The sequence below is a fragment of the Pipra filicauda genome, unplaced genomic scaffold (genome assembly GCF_003945595.2).
Source record: "Pipra filicauda isolate LSUMZ 115617 unplaced genomic scaffold, ASM394559v2 scaffold207_size1410395_pilon, whole genome shotgun sequence".
NCBI lineage: Eukaryota > Metazoa > Chordata > Aves > Passeriformes > Pipridae > Pipra > Pipra filicauda.
Genome location: NW_024104318.1, coordinates 986862 through 1010365, shown reverse-complemented (window position 1 = coordinate 1010365; position 23504 = coordinate 986862). Strand labels below are relative to the sequence as shown.

General features: G+C 35.8%; 1 protein-coding gene across 45 annotated transcripts in view; it reads right to left on the bottom strand.

Moving 5' to 3' along the window:
- Positions 1 to 6203: 6203 nt before the first annotated feature.
- Positions 6204 to 23504, bottom strand: part of KCNMA1 (potassium calcium-activated channel subfamily M alpha 1) — a 480406-nt gene continuing 463105 nt past the window's right edge. For 15 of the 45 annotated variants that reach the window (XM_039380918.1, XM_027723988.2, XM_039380914.1 and 12 more), the window contains 5 exons: positions 20995 to 21189; positions 19292 to 19410; positions 17313 to 17537; positions 15212 to 15240; positions 6204 to 9550 (listed from right to left, as the gene is read on the bottom strand). In XM_039380918.1, the coding sequence (XP_039236852.1) occupies positions 9396 to 9550; positions 15212 to 15240; positions 17313 to 17537; positions 19292 to 19410; positions 20995 to 21189 (723 nt within the window). In that variant the 3' untranslated portion in view covers positions 6204 to 9395. The other 30 variants (XM_027723989.2, XM_027723990.2, XM_027724006.2 and 27 more) reach the window with 5 other exon arrangements.

The window sequence follows — 23504 nt, the reverse complement described above, 5'->3', positions numbered from 1 at the left end:
TTGGTGCTATGATCTTCCCTGTTAGTTCTTTGGACAGAGTCCAAGTATGAAAAAGCATCTGCAGAACCTAAAGTGATAAAGTAATGTATCCTGGCAGAAACTGATCCAACACTGCAGGGAAAGATGAATTCTAAAGCAACTGGTATATTTGAAAGGGATTTCTTTGTCACATTTGCCATCCATGCAAATGACTGAGTTACCCAGCTACTCAAACTTCTACCCATCTCCAAATCACCTCTCCAGCTCAGCTGTCACATGTAATTGTCTATGCACCTAAGCATCTCTTATTCTTCTCCTTCCAAGTTTCCCACTGAGTTTTTAAATATTATGATAATTTTAATAATCTGCTTAGACTTGATTCTCTAAGATGTTGTTTCTCAAGAAGCAATTGATCAATGTGAGAGACTATCTGGTAGCCTAACCTGATAATTTTCTGGGTTCCCCTAAATTCTATTGTCTTGCACATTTTTATCATTTATTAATTGCAACTATGTCCATATACAGGATGATGAAGGGGTGTGTTTTTTGCATTATCTGACTAAAATATTGCTGAAGAAGCAATGACACTTGTGCATTATGAAAAGACAGAACAGAGATGTCTGATTATGTGTAGTGGGGGGGATAGGAAATTAATTTTACGACACCCTTCAGAAAGTCTATCAGAAGGAAAAGTTATCCTTGAAGCATTCTTTTCCTTAGTGGGAAAATATTTTAGATATGTGCAAACCATGGCCTCTCATGGCTTCAACTGGTATCACCAAAGTTACCTTTGAAGTAAACCATTAATTCCAATAATTCCAAACATAAACAATTATGGTATTTACTTTTAAAAAAGCTTTACATTCAAGCTGTAGGCCTGGAGCGGAAGGCTACCTAATTCAGCCTGCACACATGGATTATTCACCCGACATGTAAAGTCTATAAGCCATGATAAAACTAACATTTATTTATTTGTTTTGCACTGTACTTTGCAATAAATGCTTTTCAAATTATATATGGTATTGCTGCTCATGTCTAAATAGAAGAATTCACTGGATAACACTTGAATGAGTGCACTGAAAAAACCCCAGATATGCTTACAGTTTCTTAACAATCAGAAGTTTCAAATGCAATATACTATTTTACAAGTTTTTAATGTGGTTTGATTTGCAAGTCTCTGGGGAGACCCTAAAAAAAAATGAAGGTGTCGGAAAGAGGAGTTTCTTATTTCAAAAAGGAAAAGAAAGTGGAAATTTAATAAAGTTGTAAAAAAAGAAAAGGTGTGTTCATCTCTCTCCAGCATCTCCATTGGGACACTGTGAACTCACTCTCCCACTGACAGTAAGATCTTTTTGACAGAGAATGAAAGTGTCGGGTTACTGGATACTGGTGTCTCATTGGTGGGAAAAAAAAAAAAAGAGAAAGTAAAAATAGGCAAACTAGACCCAGATGCAAATTTTACCATAATGAATGTTCTGAAAAAAAAAAGTATAATAATATGTGTTTTCAGGCCTGGGGCCTGCAGGGAGGAGGATTGCTTTTTAAAGAGATCAGTCAAGTATGTACAGTCAGAAATCATGCTTAGGATCATTGATTGCCTTTTCCTTAGAAATAGGTCTGAATGTCCTCTATCTTGGAAGTGAGAGAAGATTTACAGTATTTCTCAAAATAGTATTTTTTTCCCTAGGGGTGGCAGGTGACAAAGGGCGGGTTAAGTGATCGAGGACTGAAAAGAGACTAATTATTTTTTATGGGGGTTTTTCAGTGGTTTTTGTTTGTTTGTTTTCAGGTGTTTCTGTAATGCTATAGAAGATTATGGCAAATATTTGACCTTGCCTTTGGGCTGTTTGTTTCATAGTTCCCTTGTCCCTCAGTGGTACTCCTTCAATGCACAAAGCTATGTTTGTGAAATCACCTCTCTAGCTTGAACCATATATTTTCAGTAAAAATAAATTTTAAAAAAAGGTCAACGTTTAATTATTATAATATAATTAAAGTATTGTGAATGAGTAGTAAGACTGCCTCACAGTCCAGAAAAGGTGTGAGCAGCCTGTTAATTCACTGCTTGCTTACTAGATTTATTATATAATTTTCAGGGGAACTGCATGGGGTTCTGTTCAATCTAATCTTTGTACTGATGAGTAACAGGGCTGTAGATACATAACAAAACAGTTTCATACCTTAGTTATTCTATGGCCAGGTTTGATTTAAGTGTTTTTGATAGCAAGCTTCACCATCTATCTGTCAAGAGCCTAAAAAAACTAGTAGGTAGTGACATATATGTGTAGATATAAATATTCACACCCAAATGTACACATATATACATATATATACAGATTTACTAACATAGTGTAGTCCTTTCATTGAACTGTTCAGACAGATATCAGAGTTTTTATGGCACATAAACTCTCTTCCTCAGTGAGAGAGTCTAAGGATGGTTTGGACAAGTGAATTTAGTGAGGGTTGGACCAGTTTGCTTTACTGACATTGATGCTGAACCAGTTCTTGCACAGTTCTCCATAGTCCCGCACAAATACTGTCATGCACTGATTCTTCCCCTTCTTCTACCTCCACCCACCCTTCCTCCCCAAAACACCCTTATTTGCTTACAAACACCAGTGTAGCCATTTTATACCAGGTCCTTTGTGTTAGGACCAATTGACTATTTGTACTCTTGGTTTTTCAGATGCTTAACTGAGGCTCTTGCAGAACTCTGCTCCTCTTCTTTCCTCTCCATTACTCAGAACCAAAGTTCATCACACTGTGGTTGATTACAAATCACTGTGGTGATACTGCTGCACAGAAGATTAATGATGTCAACTTCAAATAACAAGGTTATTTAATAGCAGAATGCCAGAATGTTACAGACTCCAAAAGGAGACTTAGTTTTTCTTAAGCTTAAAAACATACAGTTGCATATAGGATGATACATAATTCCTGAGCTGCAATTGAAGCACAGTCCAAAACTTGCAAATAATTTTTAAATTCTCATCATGAGAAAGGAGAACATTTTTGGACTGCTTAGCAAAATTATCAGTCCATCATAATCAATGGAAAGTAGCTAAATCAAACCATACTATATCTGTATTTGACTACATAGCTGGTATGAGGGTGACATTTGTTGCTACTGCAGAATTATGCCCTCACAGCATCCTGCACAGTAGCTGATATAAGTTATCATTACCAAGAGGCTGATTCTGGAGCTTAAGCAAGAGAGAAAGGCTCTGGGTTAGTCTTATGTCAAAGTATTAATAGCATTGGTTTCGTGAATTAAGTATTATTCATGTTACAAACTTTTCTAGAAGAAAAAAAGAAAACACAGAAATCTCTCCTTCTTTTAGAACACAAATACATAAATTTTAATCTGAGAAAAATACAAAATGAAACCATGTACAAGTTATGTACAAACCCTTTTTACAGGACAATATTTTTATCACTGGATATTACATATGACAAAGTCAGGTAGATCATTTCTGAGCACCAGCATTTGTTCTCTCTCACCAACCCATAATGGTAAAAGTAAAATGATGAAGTCATACTCCTTTTTCTTGATGAACTTTTACCTTAAAATGGTAGCTGGTTCTCAGTGTACCCCCTTGCATCCTCACTCCCAAATTATAACTAGACATATGCAACAATTAAAATATATTGTATATATGTGTTGACGTGTGTGTGTTTTCCTGAAGGAAGAAAATGACTTCATCAGTCTTGAACTCTACAAAAATGTGAAAGTTAGAGTTATATCAATTTTTTTTTTTCCCAGAAGTTAGATTACTTGCATTGGCTAAGCTCATGTGTCCCAAGCTATACCATGGCAGAAGCGGCATTTTTTAACTGATTATAACTTCTGCTGACACTTTAATGCGGTTCCTGTTAGTTATTATCCAGTCAACAAAACATTTTTTGTTTCTGAAAAATCTATGTTTTCTATTACAGATATTCAACTGCCTATATGCTGTGTTCTGGGTTGGTTTTTTTGTGTTTTTTGGGTTGTCTTTTTTTAAGTTATAGAGATCTCCTCTAAGATACATTGACTGAAGCAGTAAGAAGCCTTCTTTCAACCTCATTAAGGTTCTAGTTAGATGCAGCATTACTGTGTTTAGCTTCTTAAGTTATTGTTCTAAATTAGACCCAAAGTAATAAAAGAAACACCTTATATTTTATATTTTCTTCATTTTCCTTACTCCTTCTCATTTTGACAGTTAACAGTAACACACCATTGTAATAGAACAGATAAATTAGACCAGCAGTCCTAGCTATTCACTTCAGTGAATTACTTGGTTATATAGACTACTGCACAGAGACTATACAGTTTCAGTGTGGCAGCATGTTCTATAGCAGAGAAAATCTGTGCAGAAGAAGATACATTACTTGTATAAATATAGCTTTGATAAATGCTGAGACAGACTTATCAATACTATAGGCCTATGTACCTTCCTAGGCAGTGACCACAGCAGAACAGCTACTCCATTCCTTTCATTATTTCAGATGGGGGCTGTAACCCACACCCACTACTATTGCTCAGCATGAAAATACTACAAATATTAGGCCTACTAATGGAATATTAGAACACCTGGTGTGCATATATAATGAGTTTTCAAAAAAAAACTTCCCTTAAGCCTGTGATTGTTCAAGCATCTTTAGAATTAAAAAACAAACTAAATTAAAAAGGTGCTTGTTTGTATGTTGGGGATTTTGGTGGTTCAGATGGCAAAGAACGGAAAGCAACAGAAAGAATATAAAGAGCTTTCCTTTCCCCTGAATTTTTTTATGCATTCGCCATTGATTTTGACAGATATTCCCAGACTAAACCACTGTAACACAGGGAACAGATTTCTGTTTTCGCTTTGTCTTGTTCATCGCCTTTCACACACTTGGTTATTTTGTTTAAGCACATTTATAACTAGAAATGAAAGGTGAGATACACACTTCTTTTGGTGCTAAAGAAATTCACAATGATAACAGCTGTAAAAAAAAAAAATAACACACATACACACACACCTCGACCTCAATTTGTGTTCATTTCAAATACATTGGGATCCAGGAGCCCTTAGGAATTCACTTCTTGATAAAATAATTTAAGCACCTGCTCAGTGTTTGAGCTTGAGTCATGTGAGTCAGCTAGACCAGGGCAGTTGCTAAGATGATTATGAATTAGCTGCTGAGTGATCAAGCAGTGATAACATGAATAATAACCCATTTGTAAATTATTGCTTTTTTTTTGTCATGCATTAGTTTATGCACCCAATTATTGCAGTAGATGTTAGATGTAGTTTACATAGAAACACACACACTCACACCCACACCCCAACAAAACCAGTCCTCCCTGAATGAGAATACACTATTGCACTTTCTCCTTCTCCTACTATATGAAGAGATCAAGAAATGTGAAATCTTCCTTACACAGGCCAAAAATATCCAACAATAATACCCACCACCACCCAACAACAAAAATAATTTGTAGTGTCCCTTGTGCAGTGCATGCAAACTACATTTGCCCTTTTCCACATTTGCTGAGGCCAATTAAGTCTTTTCATATCCAAGTGACCATGCCTGGCCCAGATCAAGGGGTCTGTACTTTCTGTCACATGTATTTCCTACTGTTTGGCCATTGATGCTGATTTGAAAGACAAACTGTTAAGATGGCAGTGACAGTTTTAGTACATTTTCAAAAACTACAAGGAAATGTTTACATTTCTTACAGCAGTAAGACAATCAGATAGAGGCCTTAAAAAATTGCATTTAGACTATGAATATCTTCTTTATAGCTGTGCTTGGCACTTGCCACCAAATCTATTAGAGGACAGTTTTATCCTTTAATCTTAATGCTTCATGGGGATAAATTAAAATAACAGCCATGAAATAGAGAGAGAGCAGACTTTCTGGCAATGTGCAAGTGTATGGGTGTGAGGATCACATGCCTGCTGCAGCAGTGGAGGGAGGTGTGTCTGCAGTGAACTTACAGTGCATCCCTCATAAAACTAACAGGAATGGCTGCTTTTTGGTCAAACCAGGAGGAAACAGCAGATACACCTCCTTAACGTGCTACCCTATTATCCACATATTTTTTTTTTTTTTGTGTCTTTCTTCGCCCCAATGCATGGACAATAAAAATGATGTCCACCCTCATATGATGAGTCAATCAAATACATATATACCCCCATGTATATGTGTGTATGTCTACATATATGTGTATGTGTGGACATGCATATATGCAAACACACACACACACACACACACAAACACACTATCTATCCAATAGGAGTTACCAAAAAAAAATTGTATAGCCTGTATCAATAGTGCATGCAATTATTGAAAAACTCGAAATTCCTCTAACCCTGCCCTTTTCTTTTTGCCTTTTCAGAAAAGATTAAGAATTATTAATAAAAATCAAGAACTTTCTCTACATCAGTCATCGTGTGGTCTGTCAGCTGTCATTTAGGCCCCTTTCCCAGCCTTTTCCCAGCTTTAATTTAACTTCATATATCCACATATTGATGCTGGCCTTATTGTAGTTTTTAATGGCTGAATATCAAAGATCTCCAACAGGTTTTCTACATGTTCTTCCATCTAATTGCCAGAAGTCAATCCTGCATCTTTGATCATCAAAAATAGGAGTTGGAAAAGACTATTGTTTTTAGCTTTTCTGTAAAGGGGAAATGTAAAGTCATAACTCTACCTGTTTCTCTCTGTCTTGTTTGCTCTCTACAGGTGGTGTTCTATCTATCACTACATATGGAACTGTCTGTGCCAGGAGAGTGTGTGAGTGTGTTCAGATTTTGTCCTTTATTTATATACAGTTAGTAGTGTGGTATTTTTGGGTGTGACAGTAAAACTGGACAGACACACACACACACCTTAGCTATGTAGGAGTGTTGTATTTGTTTCACTAGTATGTTTTATCCAAGGAATGCTCACTTTTGGAGGAAAGACACTCAGAAATGGCACTGTGTATGATAAAGTATAAGATATAATGTTCTATGCCTCTACAGTAAACACCAGTCTTCTAAGAAAAAAAAAAAAAGAAATCACATATACTTGGTGAGGTTGAGCACAAATTTCTAAAATTCACCTGCACCCAGGACCAGCTTTTCCATTCTGGTTATAATATGCAGTTCATAAATGAAAAAGGAGCACTGACTTCAAAGAAAAGGCTTAACATGACCCAACGCAGAAACTGGATGTAAATTATAATGTGTCACTAGGCTGACGCAGCGTAGATCGGAAGAACTCACTGGAATTATCTTCTCTTTTGGGGACTGTGAAATGTGTTAAACATGGTTTAAATAATTATGAAAAACTGCTTGAACTGTTTTTTTACTTTGTAGTAGAGTGAAATATTTGAAACAATCCAATTTTACAGATACTGTATTAACAATTCTTGTTATTGTCTTTAAATAGCTAATTCTACAAATGTAACAACAAAATAGTCACAGTCCAAGAAGTCACTCCAGAATAAAGCCTATTAGGTGTTAGTATGGTTATACTTGTACTGCAGCCAGTGGACAAACATTAAAGCTGAATAGATTGGCTTAAATGTTGGATTATATAGTGGACATCATTGTTTTCACAATAAATTCATCATCTGCTTTGTATTTGTTTGATTCACTGATATTTCTCTACTGATAAAAATACCACAGTATGTTTCATTGTGGTGTTTAACAATTCTGCAAAATTACAAAGCCTAAAGTTAACTTGTACAATGAAAATCCGCCTTTCCTGATTACTCTGTTTTGGGTTTTTGGTTTTTGTTTCCTTATTACCACAGCCTTTTCTTTTTGTTTTTCTTCATACAATTGTGTCAGATGTTGCTTCTTTGAGATAGAGAGAGTTACTAAATCATTTAGAACATAAATGCTTGGGTGGATAGGTACTGCAGCACAGATATGAAACATCACATTTTTGTCTGATGGCTATAAAGCTTGTTGGCAACTTTGTGAAACTGCTGACACAAAAGGCACCTATCAAAGGCCTTTTGCATGTTATCATAATAAATACATTCATTATTATTTTGATTTGGTTATTACTGTACTTTTATGTGTGGTGTCCCAGCAAAGTGAAAATAAATTAGAGGGATAAAAAAAAAACAAAACCAAAAATCAACTGCTAAAATAAGATGTTGCTTGGTGCAAGAATTAACTGAGGACAGCATGTTGCACAATTATAGAGCTGAGGCTAAACCAGTTTTTATCTTGATCTGAATTCCCCAAAAGGAGATTCAGTGTGTCCTTTACTAAGGTATGAGCTATCACCAAAGTGCAAGGAGCTGGAGCTAAATCTCTATATGTATCAGGAAGCATTTGAACCAATTCAGACCAATGAAAGGCCATCAGCACTTTTGAAGTAAAGAAGTAACAAAGTATGGTAGATGAGATAGTTTATAACTTATGCTTCCATGCGCTATTTTATGCAGCCTGGATGAAAGCTCTGTAATACATGGCAAAAGAATTGCCAAACCTGCCTTCCTGAAATTAGCAACTGCTGATGGCTAATGGGAAGTGAAGTGAGATTGCCAGATTTGCCATTTATAGCAAGTGCACCTTATCTACACGGCCCTTGGTTTAGGGCAGGGACATTCCCTTTGCCAGCGTTACAGAAAGTTACTGAGGATGCTGGGTTTCTCTGTGGGTGTGTGTGCACGTGAGACAGGGCAGGGTGCAGTACGTGTGGGGGGGTATTGGACCCTCACATAACTGGCAATTAAGATGATCTATGTATGTTAATAAAACAAAGGATATTTCAGAAGAATGTTACATGTACAAAAATATGACTTTCGACTTTGAAAATAAATAAGTTCAGTTTATTAAGAGCTGGTGTTGATGTTGAACAAAATACACATCTTCCAGTAAAGAAACATTTTGGTGAATTGTTGTAGGGTGATTTTTTTTTGGTTGTTTTTTTTTTTTTTTGATTTAATAAAATACAAATTGGACCTTTTTTTTTCCCTTTTTGTAAATATATCATTTGCCTCCCTTAATTACACATCCTTATAACTGTGACCATCATTCTCCTTTAAGCCAAAGACTGAGGGTTTCTTGTTTGTTTTGTTTTTTTTTTTTTTTTTTTTTTAATTCTTAGGAGTCTGGCCACACATGCAGGTTTTTTTAAGGGAAAATACTTGACAATGAAAAAAAAGAAAAAAATATATTTTTTTCTAATAAATAAAAATAATTTAAAACGCTAGAGGCTATACATGACTAGTTTTGATTATGTTCATTTATAAATGAAATAGTTCCCAAAATACGTGGAAGCAATATTAAAGGCAGACAAACAAAGATCTGTCTACTTCAGTTTCCCATTAAGCTTGCCCTTCTTAACTTCTCCATCAGTGGTTCAGCATGTAAGAGGAATAAATGTCACATCACCATTCATGAAGTTTGTCAGGCTTTAAAAAAATAGTTCTGGCCTCGAAGGAGTCAACATTCATCTTCAACTTCTCGGATTGGTGGTATCAAGCTGCTTGTTGATTTATATTGATTGATCTGATTGGCCATGTGAGTGCTCATGGGCTTGATTTGAATGTTTCTGGGATAGGCATTATCCGGCTCATCTGTAAACCATTTCTTTTCTGCTAAGGAGTGAAACAGGTAGAGACAGAATAAGGAAGGAAAATGAAAGTTTTAATTAGTGAACTACATATACACATAAACATTCAAATAAAAGGGGGGGAGCAGTCAGTAAAGTTTATAGAGAAAATAGATCAACAGAAGGTGATTGATTAATTACTAGCAGTACAGCATGAGATTAATACCTCTGAAAATACTGTTCATGAAAGGAAGATGATTGCAGATTTGATAATAGAAACTAAAGAAAACTGCCAATATGTAAGTTTTCTTGTTGGATCTTTTTTTATCCCATGCTTAGGTGAACACTCTCTGACTCATTTATTGAAAAAATGATACTGAGAAGCCAGGGAGAGCAGCTGGGATAAGGGTAATGCAGAAAAGAGCATGTGAGTCTATACACAGAGAAGCACCTAAAGAGGCAGACACTTCTCTGAACCATTTCAACCTCCGGATGGTTGCTACTGCTGTCTCAGAAATCATGCAGGAGAATGAAAAGAGCTTTCTGCAGTTGGTGCTAGAATAAACAGGACTTGTATTCATGCTGCCAGATGGCAGCCTTCCTACACAGGGTGGGATTTATATCGTTACTTCGAAACAGCGGTGCTTGGGCACTGCTGAACTCTACAGTTTAAGAAGGCGTATGGAATACACCGGGTGCAGCAGGTGACTGTAGTAGGGGCTCCAGTTAATCATGAATGGACTGGTTGTCATATGTGACAGCAAGGCAAAGGAAGCAAGGACTTAAAGGAAGATTAGAGGAAGCTGTTTCTTTTGTATCTTTGGGCAGTGTCCGTTTCCACGAACATAGGAGGAATTTTATGGTACGCTTTAAGGTGGGATGGGAGCAACGTGGGAGGGAGTGAGGATGCTGAGGGGCTGCAGCATTGCAGCCATTCCCTAGCTGTTTATCATTGTAACCATTATATTGCACTGCTCATATGTGGGTGTGGACAAAAACTTTTTAAAATTCACAAAAGGAAAAATAAAAATAATTTTATTAAACCCTTTAGAGAGCAATTTCTTTTGTAATTTCTCAATTACAGGTGTGCAACTTTATAAGATAGCTGTATTCAAAGACTTAGAAACTCCTGGTCTAAAGAGTGGCTTATGGCCATTAGGCATACTTGTGCTTTGACAAGCATTTGTGAACAGGGGTCTCCATTCTTGTCCTCCTTCCCCAAATTCCAGAGGTGGGAGGGCAGGGCAGTGGACACTTATGGTTCTGGGCATTTTCATTATTATATGTAAGATTTAAAGTCTGCCATGTCAGAGCTGCTGCTCTTACATGTATGCACTATTTCTCATTCCAATGAGGAACCCAAAATGCTGCAGAAGCTTTAGTGTCTTGCTTACATAATACAAATTGCTACTTTTACAAACCACTGAAATGCTGCACTATCTGGAATCAGGACAGGAGTGGAAGAAATACTCATTTTTTAATAAATAAATGATTAAAAATAAGCAAAGCAAAATCCACCTTGGAAACTCAAGGATCAAGCACAAAGGAGGTAAAGGAGAGAAAAGAAACTGAAAGACTGGGAAGAATAAAGGACAAATACCTGGGCATAACTGCACAAAAGTAAGCAACCAGCTTTGGAGTTAGAGCCTCTCAAGAGGTAGCCTAATTTCCAGAATTACTGGACTTCTCAGTCACTTTTGTGAATATCCCATTTAAACACTTAAATTTGATATGGATTTCAAGAATATACATGCAGCACCCCCATTCCCCAGCAACAAATCCCAAATTCATAAGCATTTAATCCAGCTTTTTTTTTTCCCGATCTATTTGTTACCCGTTCTTACACTTTTTAAAAATATTAAATTGAAAAAAAAGGAATTATATTACTCATTACTCAAAGCAAATGGCAATATTATACTGTTTTTCTTGTCATTTTCTAAAATGCTTTTTACTTCTGTTTAAAAAGATCCTACTCATTTGTGACCAGGTTGAATAATTCCCTACCCCCTTAAAGTTGCCTGAATCTGAACAATGTTCAATCTCCCATCTTCCTCTCTCTTTTACCTATTATAATTAAGTTCCCTTTGATTTGAACAGATTGGACGATAGGAATTCATAATGTTACATCCTGCACACTGAAGCTAACTGATTAAGTGCTTTAAATTATTCTTCCTGACAGAATGATAAAGTTACAATCTGTTCAGAGATGATCTACAGCTTGCCAGACTCCTACCGCTTCTTTCTACATTCATTTATCTTTTTGTCAAGCAGTTAAAAAAAAAAAGAAGCCTCAATTCCATAGATCTTTTAAAGTAATCAGAACATCTGAATTATTAATGAGACTTTAAGGGAATGATTCCTGATGGGGGCCAGTTTAAGAAAGGTTGTCAGAAAAAAAAAAAATCTGGGAATGTGTACACATCAAAATAATTTCAGCTCCATTTAAAAAACCATTTAGTTCAAGTGTGACACATGAACCATTATGCATTTGTGGAAACCAATTTTATGTGATCTACGATTAAACTAACCTTTCAGAGAGGTGTAAAGTGTGATGGTTATCATGTTTTAAAAGCCTTGCGAGATCACATAAACAATTTCAAACTAACAGTTTTCTAATGGTTTGTGTTTAAAATGATTTTGAGACAAGTTAAGCACTGCTAACTTCTTTTCTAACACATGGTGCACAAACTTTCCTTACAAACAGAACTTGGTGCAAGTTAATTCGATGTCGTAGCAAGAAAGGGGAGAACTCCTTGAGTGCTAAGGATCATAACTGCATTGTGTTTCTCAGCAGCCAGTGTAAAGCACTTCCAAACACCTTGCTTTCCCAAAAATTTTCAAAACAAGCTAATTATTTATATGCTAATCTTTACAATAAAACTCATATATATGGGGAGCTGATCTTTAAAAAGACACCATTGCATCTCTTTTTGCATTTAGCTGGCAAGTAATAAATACAGAACATTAATAATAATTGCAGAAACTGGTAGATTCTAACTTCTTCTGCTGCTTAGATTTCTTTTTGCCAGTGCTGAAACTTTGATCTAAGCACTAGCATCTCCAGTATCAAATGGTTGGACCCAGTTTTATACCTTTCCTGTTCCTTTCTGCTGTTAAAATTGTCTTTGGCCACATAACAATGAATTTCCTGTGAAAGTTCATCAACCTCTATACTTACCTTTGAAATGTAAGCTTAACATTCCTCATCTTTACTCTTGACCACTAAGATATTCTGCTCCAAGTTACTAAATGTCCTTCTTGAATGTCTTACACTTTTCATTCTTTTATGCTAGGCTCACAGTCTGACTGTGATATGTCTTCTGGAGTTTTAGCACAGATTTTTACTTATCTTAAATAAACTACTTTATCCTCTAAAGCAGTTCAGAAAATCCCCTTTTTAAGTCTTTCAATATTGTTATATCCACCAAGCTCTTTTTAGGACTCTGTCACGTTCCGATTTCTCTCCCTTTTGGAATACACATATTGATCCTTACCATATGTGTTTCTACATTATAGAGATAATAGGCACAGTTTTTCATTTCTTTTTAAGAGCTATTGAAGAGAGTCCCTGATCTCCCTACACTATTTGGCAGGTTTGTTTTTGACAGCATCACCTGAGAGATGTTGGAACAGCTAAGTAACTGCATGTCTCAGAAAGCAGAAAACATTTACTTTCCTCTCAAACACTCGTGTTTTAATGGGCTATCAGCATCCCAGTGCATCTGCAAAGGTTCTAAAGGCTTCATGCTCTTATTACAAATAAATAAAAATTAACATTTTTGTATAAGACTCTTCCCTGTAGCATAAAAATGGATATAAATAATTAAAGTAAAATGATCAAAATACAGATTTCTTTGACTTGTATAAGACGCCAGCAATTATCTCCAACAGTCTGGTGCTTTAAAATTTCTGTCATTATTTCTGGACAACTTAGAACAAACGTCACTGTGAAACACCCTCTCTTCTGAGCAGAAGTAAAGAAGTAAAGTAAAGAAGTAAAGCTAACACAAAGTAAAGTACTAGATAACACAAAGATTTTACTAAATTTGTATTCTCACCATAATCTCAGGTTACCTTACCATTGTTTAAAATACACATTTTTTTCTCTTTTGTGACACTTGCAGTTTCAAATTAGTCTATATGTATGTGTTTGTGTGTCTCCTCCCTCCATGCAGCCAGCTTTTTTATAACTAAGCTGAAAATTCTCCTGTGCAATTTGTTCCTGCATGAGAAAAAAAGGGAAAGTTTCCCCATCCACCTGTTCAGCAACTCTTTGTTTGGCAGATGAGTATTTTACGTGTAGCAGGCAGTAAGCAATTTGCAGGGAGAGAGACAAGGAACTATTCTTTCTTTCTGTGAAAGTCTTTATTTTGCTCCAAGACAGCTAAAGTTTTGTGACAAAAATTCTGTTCTGCACTTGCTCTTAGTGATTTTCTATTTTTTAAACTAGCAAAATTCTTACTTTTGACAATGGAATTTCACTGGAAAATGCCTGAGTCTCTGTTTAAGTCAGTGGGAACCCATGCCTAGAACCTGCAGGTTTGCTAGGTACGGTTTTGTGTCAACACTTAAGCTCACTAAGAACCTAGTTTCCAACATTGAAACTGTGCTGATACAAATGGCAGGACCTCCATTTAAAGATCTAAAAAGTCTTCTCTCGACATTGGTGATACTTTCCAGCTTTCAGAAACTAACCATTCTACTAAGGATGTTTGACTTGGAATAGGACAGGAGATTTCCTCTTACTTTTCAACATAAAATCCAACATAACATGGTTGATTTAAGCATTTCTCTACTTGTAATGACCAACGTCCCAGTTGCATTAGTATAACCGTATCAGAAAATCTTTATCACTGTAATAAACTATTTGATCAATCTGACTGTAGTCAGCTGTGGAAATTGCGCATGATATAGCTGAAAGGTAAAACTTTTAGAATTCTATCTTTAGGACAAACGTGAACTGGACTTCAATATATTTTGAAGAATTCAGATTTGCATCCATATTAGATATTCCTCTTCTGCTGCTCATAAAGTACACAAGTTGCTTCTCTAATGTACACTGTTTATATTTTTTTTCTATTTGAGCTGCACAGTTACACAAATACTATTTTTAAAAAAAAAATCATTACGTATGATGTGACAAGTGGCTTCATATTAACACCCTTCCTTTCTCTGCTAAATGGAAAACAGATAAAACATTAATGGAAAAGCATTTTGGTGTCAAAGCCATTAACATTCTTCCAAAATGCATAACTGCTCTTGACTATCTTCAATCAATATTGCCAACATAAAAAGATGCTCATGTACACACACAAGGGATAGGAGAGTAGGGAGGGGAAGAGAGGAAAGAAATTGGAATGAGGAATGGGAAATTAATGTCTGCACCAGAATAGGCATCTTCATTGAGCAGGAACCTGGGTGTTTACAAAAGGACACGTGCAATTAGAAAGGCAAGCAGATGAGAGGACAAAAAATAAAACAGGGTTGAGCAACAGCAGCAGCAGCAGCAGCAGCCAGTTTTACTTTTGGTTTGGAGGGAAAAAAAGGCAAAGGAAAACCAACAAAACAACCAACCAAACAAACAAACCGATAACTGAATAAAGTTTGTAACTATTTTTTTTTAATTTCACAAGTTTTCACAAGGACAAAGTTATAGAAGGAAACCCACAGCAGTTGCTAGGTCATGCAGAACCATTAATTTTCATACCTTGGCCCATTCTATTCATCCTTGTTGCACTTTAGAAAAAGAAGTAAGCTATGTAAGTTTTACAATGCTTTTAAACTGTCATATTTCTGGTTGAGCACTTTAACTGGCACATCCTTGAAGTAATAAATATTCTCAGGGCAAAACATGATAACTTTCTTTGCAAAAAGAAACACATGAATTTTTCTTTACGATGAAGAGCAACTGTAATAGCCTCATTTGTAGGGGAGCATCCGTAATTTGCAACATATTTCACTGATTGGACTTACAGCTGCATTTGAATGCACACACACACATATATACTGTATTCCAACCATTATGGTTAGCACTGCACAGTGGTATTCTCTGTAGCCCACTTACATGGTTCCAGGTTTTGTCAGTAAAAGTGCTTGGCTTCATTGTCAATTCACACAGCAAGCAAATCTTCAAAATTATCATGCTCAGGGAAGGGGAAGGTAGAAAACAATACTAACCATAAAAGCACCTTGTCTGAGTTGGCAGTTACAATGCTAATCATTCCAAATCCAAATATTTATTTTGTGTCTGCATGCTTTCTTGCTGGGTAGTCAGGAAAGAGGATGTGTTACTGCCCTCCCTACCCTAAGAAACTCTCCATATACCTAGAACTAGTTGTATATCAAAAGGTTGGCTTCTGAAATTTAAATAAAAAAATATAAAAGCAAGCCTGAAGTATAATTTCTATGGCTGTCTAGAGTAGCTTCCTTTCCACTACTTTATTTAGTTCCCAGACACAATTTTTTCTGGCTACATGTGTCATTGGTGATAATCTGCAAGAACTAAATTCAGGCAAGTGCCTAAAACATGATGCCACAGCACAGTGAATATTTCCAACCCATCCCTCTTGTTCTCCTCATTAGCTGTCTAGGGCACAGCACCTTTTCTTCCCAAATGGGAGAGACTTAAAGGCACTCAGTTGTCTTTCCCTGTATTCCTGCAAATTGGCATGCACCTGTTGGAAAAAAAACAGAACATGCAGCAAGATTTCTGGAGGATCTTTACACATTAGGACTCTTGCTGGAAGATTTATACCAGCACTCTAACTTGGAAAAGTTAAACTACCATCTGGGGAAAGGAACAAAGTCCCTCGAGATCTGATATGTAAGCATAGAAAAATGCTTGCTCTTTTCTGAACATTATTTATTCTGTACATAAGGTGACTAATTCACCTTTTAAAGACGTAAAAGTCCCAGGAAGGCAGTTTTTAATGACTTACATCCAATATTTATGATACATATGGCTTTTTATTCCAAATGTCAAAAGTGAAAGAAAATATAGCTATTCATGTGGCAGTATAAATAGACAGAATAATAATTTAATATGCAATTAGACTCTTTCTAAACTTAAATTAAACCATTGGAGTTTTAAAACTTCATGCCCAGACAATATCAGTGTTAAAGGGAAAACACACTATCTCCAAAGGGCTAGTATTTTAGAGAAAATCCTTAAACAAGCAGAAAAGTCCCTGATATTGCTTTGGTATAAAGCAGGTGCGTAGCAATAATCTATACAAAGAGTGTAAGCCCTATATAATATAAGCTTTGAGAGTGAAAAATCAGTAGGGAATTTTTTTTGCAGGTTGTTTTTTTTTCCTATAGTTTTATAAGCTTCAAATTAATGTATCAGCTCCTCTAAATATGAATATAAAAAACCCCATACCTCAACATACATCAACACTTCTGCACTAAATGACTTTCTTTGTGTATCTCAGACATCAAGAGCAAGTGTTCATGTTCAATATTCTCTATTTTTGGATATGTAGAGTAACTGCAGTGAGTTATTTATGTTTTCAGTGTGCCTATAGGTTTGAAATTCTTTTTTATTCTCCCCTACCATCATAAATAACTTTTGGTCCGTCTGCTTTGTTGCTGTTGTGCTTAAGGGTTTTATGGTGGTGAAATAAAAATGACAATCACATGCACACTGTCATACATATGCAAAATATGTGTACAAAAAGGGAGAACTCCATGGGAAAACAGGGAACATCACTGCTGGAAACATTAACTGGGGAGAATGGGTGGTGAATGCAAGTTTCACACACAGTGGGAGTAGATACACATATCAAAGTCTATCTTCCTGCACATACTTCTGTTTTTCCCGGGAATCCCTGGTCTTGGTGCGGTTCGGTCGATTTGCTGTTGATGGGATAGAGTGAACTGATGAGCTCTTCTTGCTGGAAGAATAGGAGGAATGGGAGGAATGAGAAAGACTGGCTCGGGACTGGCCAGCATTGTGGTCAAATTGCATCAAACAGAAGACCAAGTCTGTCGGCACAAGCTCAAATTCATACGGTGGGTTTGTGATAACATAACTGGAAAAAAAAGGAAGAAAGAAAAAAAGAAAGAGAAAACAGGTTTAGATTTATTTCCAAAAATTTCTTCTAGAGTTGCTAGCTCATGAGATCTAGCCAGATTTTTGCATTTGTTTCCTGCAGTATATACCTAATTTTAGATCACATAATTCCTATCATGATTTAGGACCTTCTTACATCAGCTATTACTTTTTGCATGTTCTCTGTTGGAAAGACATAATGTCTGAGGAGGATGTGCTTTAAGTGAATCACATAGTGATTTTTCAGAGAAGATACCATGTAAACCATTCTCCTTTCTCTAGCTGCACCATAATGCAGTGACTCTAGCAAACAGATTTACATATTGACAAAAACCAGTAACATACCCACCAGAAACAATATTTAAAAGAATGACTGAAAAGCAAGGAGACAGGGATTTTATATGCAGTTCTATTTAAATACATATTTAATATATACAGTTCTTAAATATTTAAATACTGTCAATAAAGCAAGGGTTACAATTATTTGCTTGGATTGTGACTCTACATAAAACAAGATAAGGAAAATATATCAATAAATTTGTAGTGAGGTTAATTTTGCTCATCCATTCCACATGTACATTCACGGCCTCAAAGAGCATTTATAAAGAGAAATCTGCACATCCGGGAGTCCAACATTGCTTAGTATAAATCCCAGGTCTAAAATAAAAATTTGCTCAGTTTCAAGCATTTCCTAATTCTTCACCTAATGCCTTTCAGGGTAGGAAGGGCTTATAGAGCAGCTGCTAAATTTTATCATGCACATGAAAAACATACTTGAGGAAGGCAATAGGTATTTTCTGTCGGAGCAAGAAATGAGTAAAAATTGAATATGAAGCTCACAATTTCTTTTCAAATTAATTCTGTGCTCATAAGAAATCTGCTTAGCTGCTTCAGGGACAGAATTCCCTTAATAATCCAACAAATAACCCAAGTATAGCAAATGTAGTGTAAATCTAAACTGCAAATCATTTTTTCTACCCAATTTGTCCAAATCCTTACAGAAGAAACCACTCTGGTGGCCTGCAGGGTTGTTTATTGCCATGTTCACCCAATAATGATGCTTTTTGTACAGCATGAAACAGTAACAGATGGTAGATTTGTGATACTTCTGGTATGGGTCTGTGTGTGTATTTCTAGGAGGCACTTACTTAAGACACATTTCAAGCAAGCTACTAAATGGCCTTCAGTTTGCAAAGATGGAAATGTGTCTGCTCCATTTAAAGCACTGGGGTCAGGCTTGGTGCTCCTGAAGTAAAAATGTGGTCTACCAAGGGAAGGATTTCCATTTACTGGAAGAAATTATGATTAGATACAAATAGCACTGATGGGAAGCCCAAAGGAGTATTTTTTGAGCATTCAGAAAAAAGACTAGCTACTATAACTTGAATTATTATCCTGTAATTTACATTTGATTGACATCAGGAAACTGAAGTCCTTTTCTCGCATGCAAACAGTGGATCATCCTAAATCAAACAAAATAAAGATAAATTCTGAAAATTTAATTAAAAATTTTTTGAATAAAATTAGCAAAAAATTTATGCTGTGATATCCAACTTATAATTTAAAGTCAGCTAAAGAGTCATTGTGAAGTCCTCAAAGACATAGCTATTGTGGCAAAGTTATGCCAAAAATGGAGAAAGGTCTTTTTTTAGATTTATTACAGGCCCTGAGATCTTCCTTGCTGAGAAGACTGAAGAACAGTGAAGCTGAGATGTTCTAGAAGACTGGACTTACCGTTTAGTGCATTGGCTGGGAGTAGTTAGATGTGCATCCCTTAATCGATAAATTCCAAAGCAAAGCATATTGTATGTTTTCAGTGCTTTACAAAATAGATCTCCATAACAACCTCCATCCTAGGAGAATGAGGGGAGAGATTAAAAAGAACAACAGAACAGCACATTTATTTCCTTTCTTTTCTCTGTTAACACAACGTTGGGGATCAGGTTTTTCAATATGAACTTATAAAAAAAAGACAATATATAGATAGCCTGTTGTTTGTCTCAAATGAGAACCTTTTATCCAAGGAAATGAATAATCTAAATGTTTTATTTCAAATAAGTAACTATGTAAAGTGATCGTTATTTTAGAGAGCCTCGGTCCCTGAAATGATGGTAAATTGTAAAGAGTGATTTGCTTTAAGCTGGAAATATAAATTTTGGTAGCAGACAATGCATATTCTACAAATTATATTAACTGTGGTATTAAAATTGTTAGTATCTTTGACCCTTTCTTGGCAGCAGCCATACCGTCATCCAGTATGAAAAAAATTCACCAGGGAGCACAACAGAAATTAGAGTTCTGCGGGGTTAAAAGGATAACAAAATATCTCCCTCTGTAAAATAAAGATGAGATGTATGCCATTTTTCATAAATAACATAAAATGTTTTGATTAGCAAAAAAAAGTTTAGATTTGATCACTCATGTATCTAAAAGAGTGATTCTTAAGTAATAGGGTGTTAATGCATTCTGCCCTCACAGATGTAAGTGCAATTGAGGCTCTGGTGAAAGGATTTGAAAGGATTGGTATTGCTTGGTTTATTTCTGGAAATGTTATGCTGTATGCCCAAGTGTTTTGATGAGCTGTTAGTCTTAGCTACAATTGGACTTCTACAAGAATTGAAAGGCTGTTTGCTTCTAGCTGTATATTCTTGCTGCCCTTAATCCTTGAACTGAGATTCCCTGTCACTTTTGTGAAGAAGGTTGCTCCACTCTTTTTGAACAGAGCTGGTGAACACAAGGTTAATTTAAGAAATATCAAATCCAACATCATCACCAAAGTGAAGTGGGTGCTTTGGGATTCACCTCAAGATTTCAAAACGTGGTCCAGAAAAAAATTTCTAGATACTTATTTATCCAAATGCACTGTTTTTTAAAGATCATTTGTCTATTTGGGTTTGGTTTTTTATATTTTGTTTGTTTGTTTTTTTGTTTTTCTACTTTATTCTTAGGATAGTGCAGTCAAAATATCAGAAAATTATGATTTCACAAGAATTTTAGTTCTTCCAGAAACAGCAGAAAACAAAGCTTATAGATTTGTTTTCAAGCTAATAAGCATATTTTAAGAAATGTAAGCTCTCTGAAAACACTATAAGCTTATCAAAGCCCAACAAAAGTATATATATTACTTACATTTACAATGCATTATTGTTAGAATAGTTACATCATCCAAATCAGTTCATCCATCTCTTTAGCTGACAAAGAAGAGCTACAAGATTTTCTGTATGAAATATGCAGGCAAGGACACTGGGCAGTCATAGAGCTGCTTAAAAAGGTTACGAGCAAAGCTAGCACCCTGTGCTGTAAATTGTTAAACAATTCAAAAGCTCTACTAAATTACAGAAATTATAGGCTTATTAAGACAGATTTTTCACTCGATCTGAAAGAAAGCAAATAGAGTGCAGACCAGCCTTGGTCCTACATTTCCCTCATGATCTTACCCCTAGGTCTGCAAACGGCCCATCATACAAAGCCAACTGAGCAACTCGACACCTGTCCCTGTTTGCAAGTGTCTGGGGCGTGCTGTAACCTCCTCTCAATGCATTTTCCTCAGCAATCAGTGCTTCCAGCTCTGGTGTGGCTCCTCCTGTTACCAATGTCCGTATCAGTGTGAGGATATTGTCATTGAAGTATGTCTGCAGAGATAAAAGAAAGCTCTTTAAGCAAACACCATTAAAGTCACAACTGAAGACATCCAAATTACAACTTTTCCGGGTTTCTGCTGTTTAAAGTTCTTGGCTGTCTCTTCAAATAATTTTATATAGAAAGTGAAAAGACAGCAGCCTCCAATTACTCTATTTTCTTCTATCCCATTAGGCTCCTATACTAGATCCTTCCTTCTAAACACCAATTCAGGCTGATTTTTATTAAAGTACAAAAATTTGAATGATTTATGTTTCCTATAATTGGTGTTAGTAGTGATGCAATGACTGCTTTCCTTCTCATCGCCTTCATGTCTAATAATGGGCTTTAGGACATGTAATTGTAAAATTCAGACCACATTTAAAGCTTACACAGGCTAGATTGCCTTTTTACTCTTGTCACCAATTCGTTGGGGAGCTGCCTTTGTGCTGCAAATGTCATTACTTATTACTGTGGCTGGACTCTAGCAGTCTAACCGATGTATTGTACTAAACATCTTATTACGAGACTTGACAGTGTTCAGACATAAGCATGTATCAATTAAACATCTTGAGTTCATTCCAGATAAATGTATGATGAGTTTGGGATCCTGGTGGTCCTTTTAAAAAACTCTAGGGTATAGGGTAAGTGTGGTTTATTAGGGAAGATTTACTCCACACTGACATTTTGCCAGCATCTGTAGCATTGCTGGTCTGTCAGGCAAACAATGGGTATGTAAAATATTAATTTAAATCCAGATGAATGACTTTCAAGTTCACTTAAAAGTATACTGGTATAGTTCAGATATACTCAGTTAAATATCCACAATGCATTGTACTGGGCAAAAAAAAAAGGAACAAAAAAAGGAGACACTATCACTTATAATGTCACTAATGTCTGTGTTTTCAGAAGCTTTGCGAGTGCGGGGGACATGCGAGGGGAAAATGAGCTCACTGTAGAGTACACAGGATTGACATTACTGAATCTGTGACTTTTGTTGAATTTACAGCTTGGAACAAATGTCTGTAATCCAACCAAGTAAAAATGAATGAAATGAATTCTCAAACAGTGCTTGTTGTCTAAAGAGAATAATTTTTAAATAATACTTTTCAACGAAATTCATTGCTCTATCTATATAATGTAATTGTATTTAATACATGGGTAAACTGAGGTACAGGTTGAAATATTTTATCCTGAGATCAAAAAGCAGAACTGGCTTCCTGTCCATGTTACTTTGATATTCTTTCTTTGTATAATGAAACTTCAGTTTCATTGTTTGCTTGAGATGACAGATAAAACAGAAGAAAATGAGTCCGACGTGGCAATGTTTTTCACTATTTCATTGAAATTTCATAATTTCAAGCTTCTCTGCTTATTTACATAGGCTATTATGCCATTCACCTGTTGACTCAATTAAAATGAGAGGAACATATTGTTATTGTTATATATGCCCTAAAGCAAATATTTGAATCTCATCAGTTCCAATTATTTTAAATTAGCCTGGGTAAGGCACTACATATTTTAAATACAAAGTGTACTGTAAAGAGTAGTCTGACATAAGCAGGGATTCAGGAAGATTCAGCTAGTCTAAAACAACAGCTAATCTCAAATCAGCTCTTACATATGTGGATGCACTGTAACAATTCAAGTGCAATACTCAAACCTTTCTTAACATACAGAAAAATCAATGTGACCCCTTTCAGGAACGTAAGTCTGCAGCAATTACATGATGTTTAATAGGAATTGCCATGGTGAGAGAGAGAAGACATCCAGGCATGATTTTTTATTCTTCAATTACTTCTTCCTTGATGTTCCCGAGGTGAGAATCAGAGTTGCTCTTTTTGGCAACTCTTCTCACTGTGCTATACTTTTCCAACATGGAAGTACTCAGAATCCAAAGGAAAAAAAAAAAGGCAATAAAGTTAGTCTCTTCTCTTTGCTTTGTCAGCATGTGCTATATAGCACTCAGAACTAAAATAATGAGCACAAATCCTTTGCTCCTGCAGTTAGGCAGCAGTGTTGCTTGACACCAGTTTCATGGATATAAAACCAAATTCTGCCAGATCTAGAGGTTGGAGGTACTGCAATTGTAGAAGCCCTTGGAAAAATGTGCTTCAATATATTCTTATAATATATATATTATACATATTCTTACGTAATATATATAAGAATATATTATATATAGCATCTTAAGCACACATCTTGACAAAAGCATAACATTTTCTGCAATAGGGTCTTTTCTCACACCTTCCCCACTCTTTTATTATGGACTTTTGATTCCTTTTCTTCTCTAAGTAGTGATATTTAGTATTACTGAAAAATGTTGTTC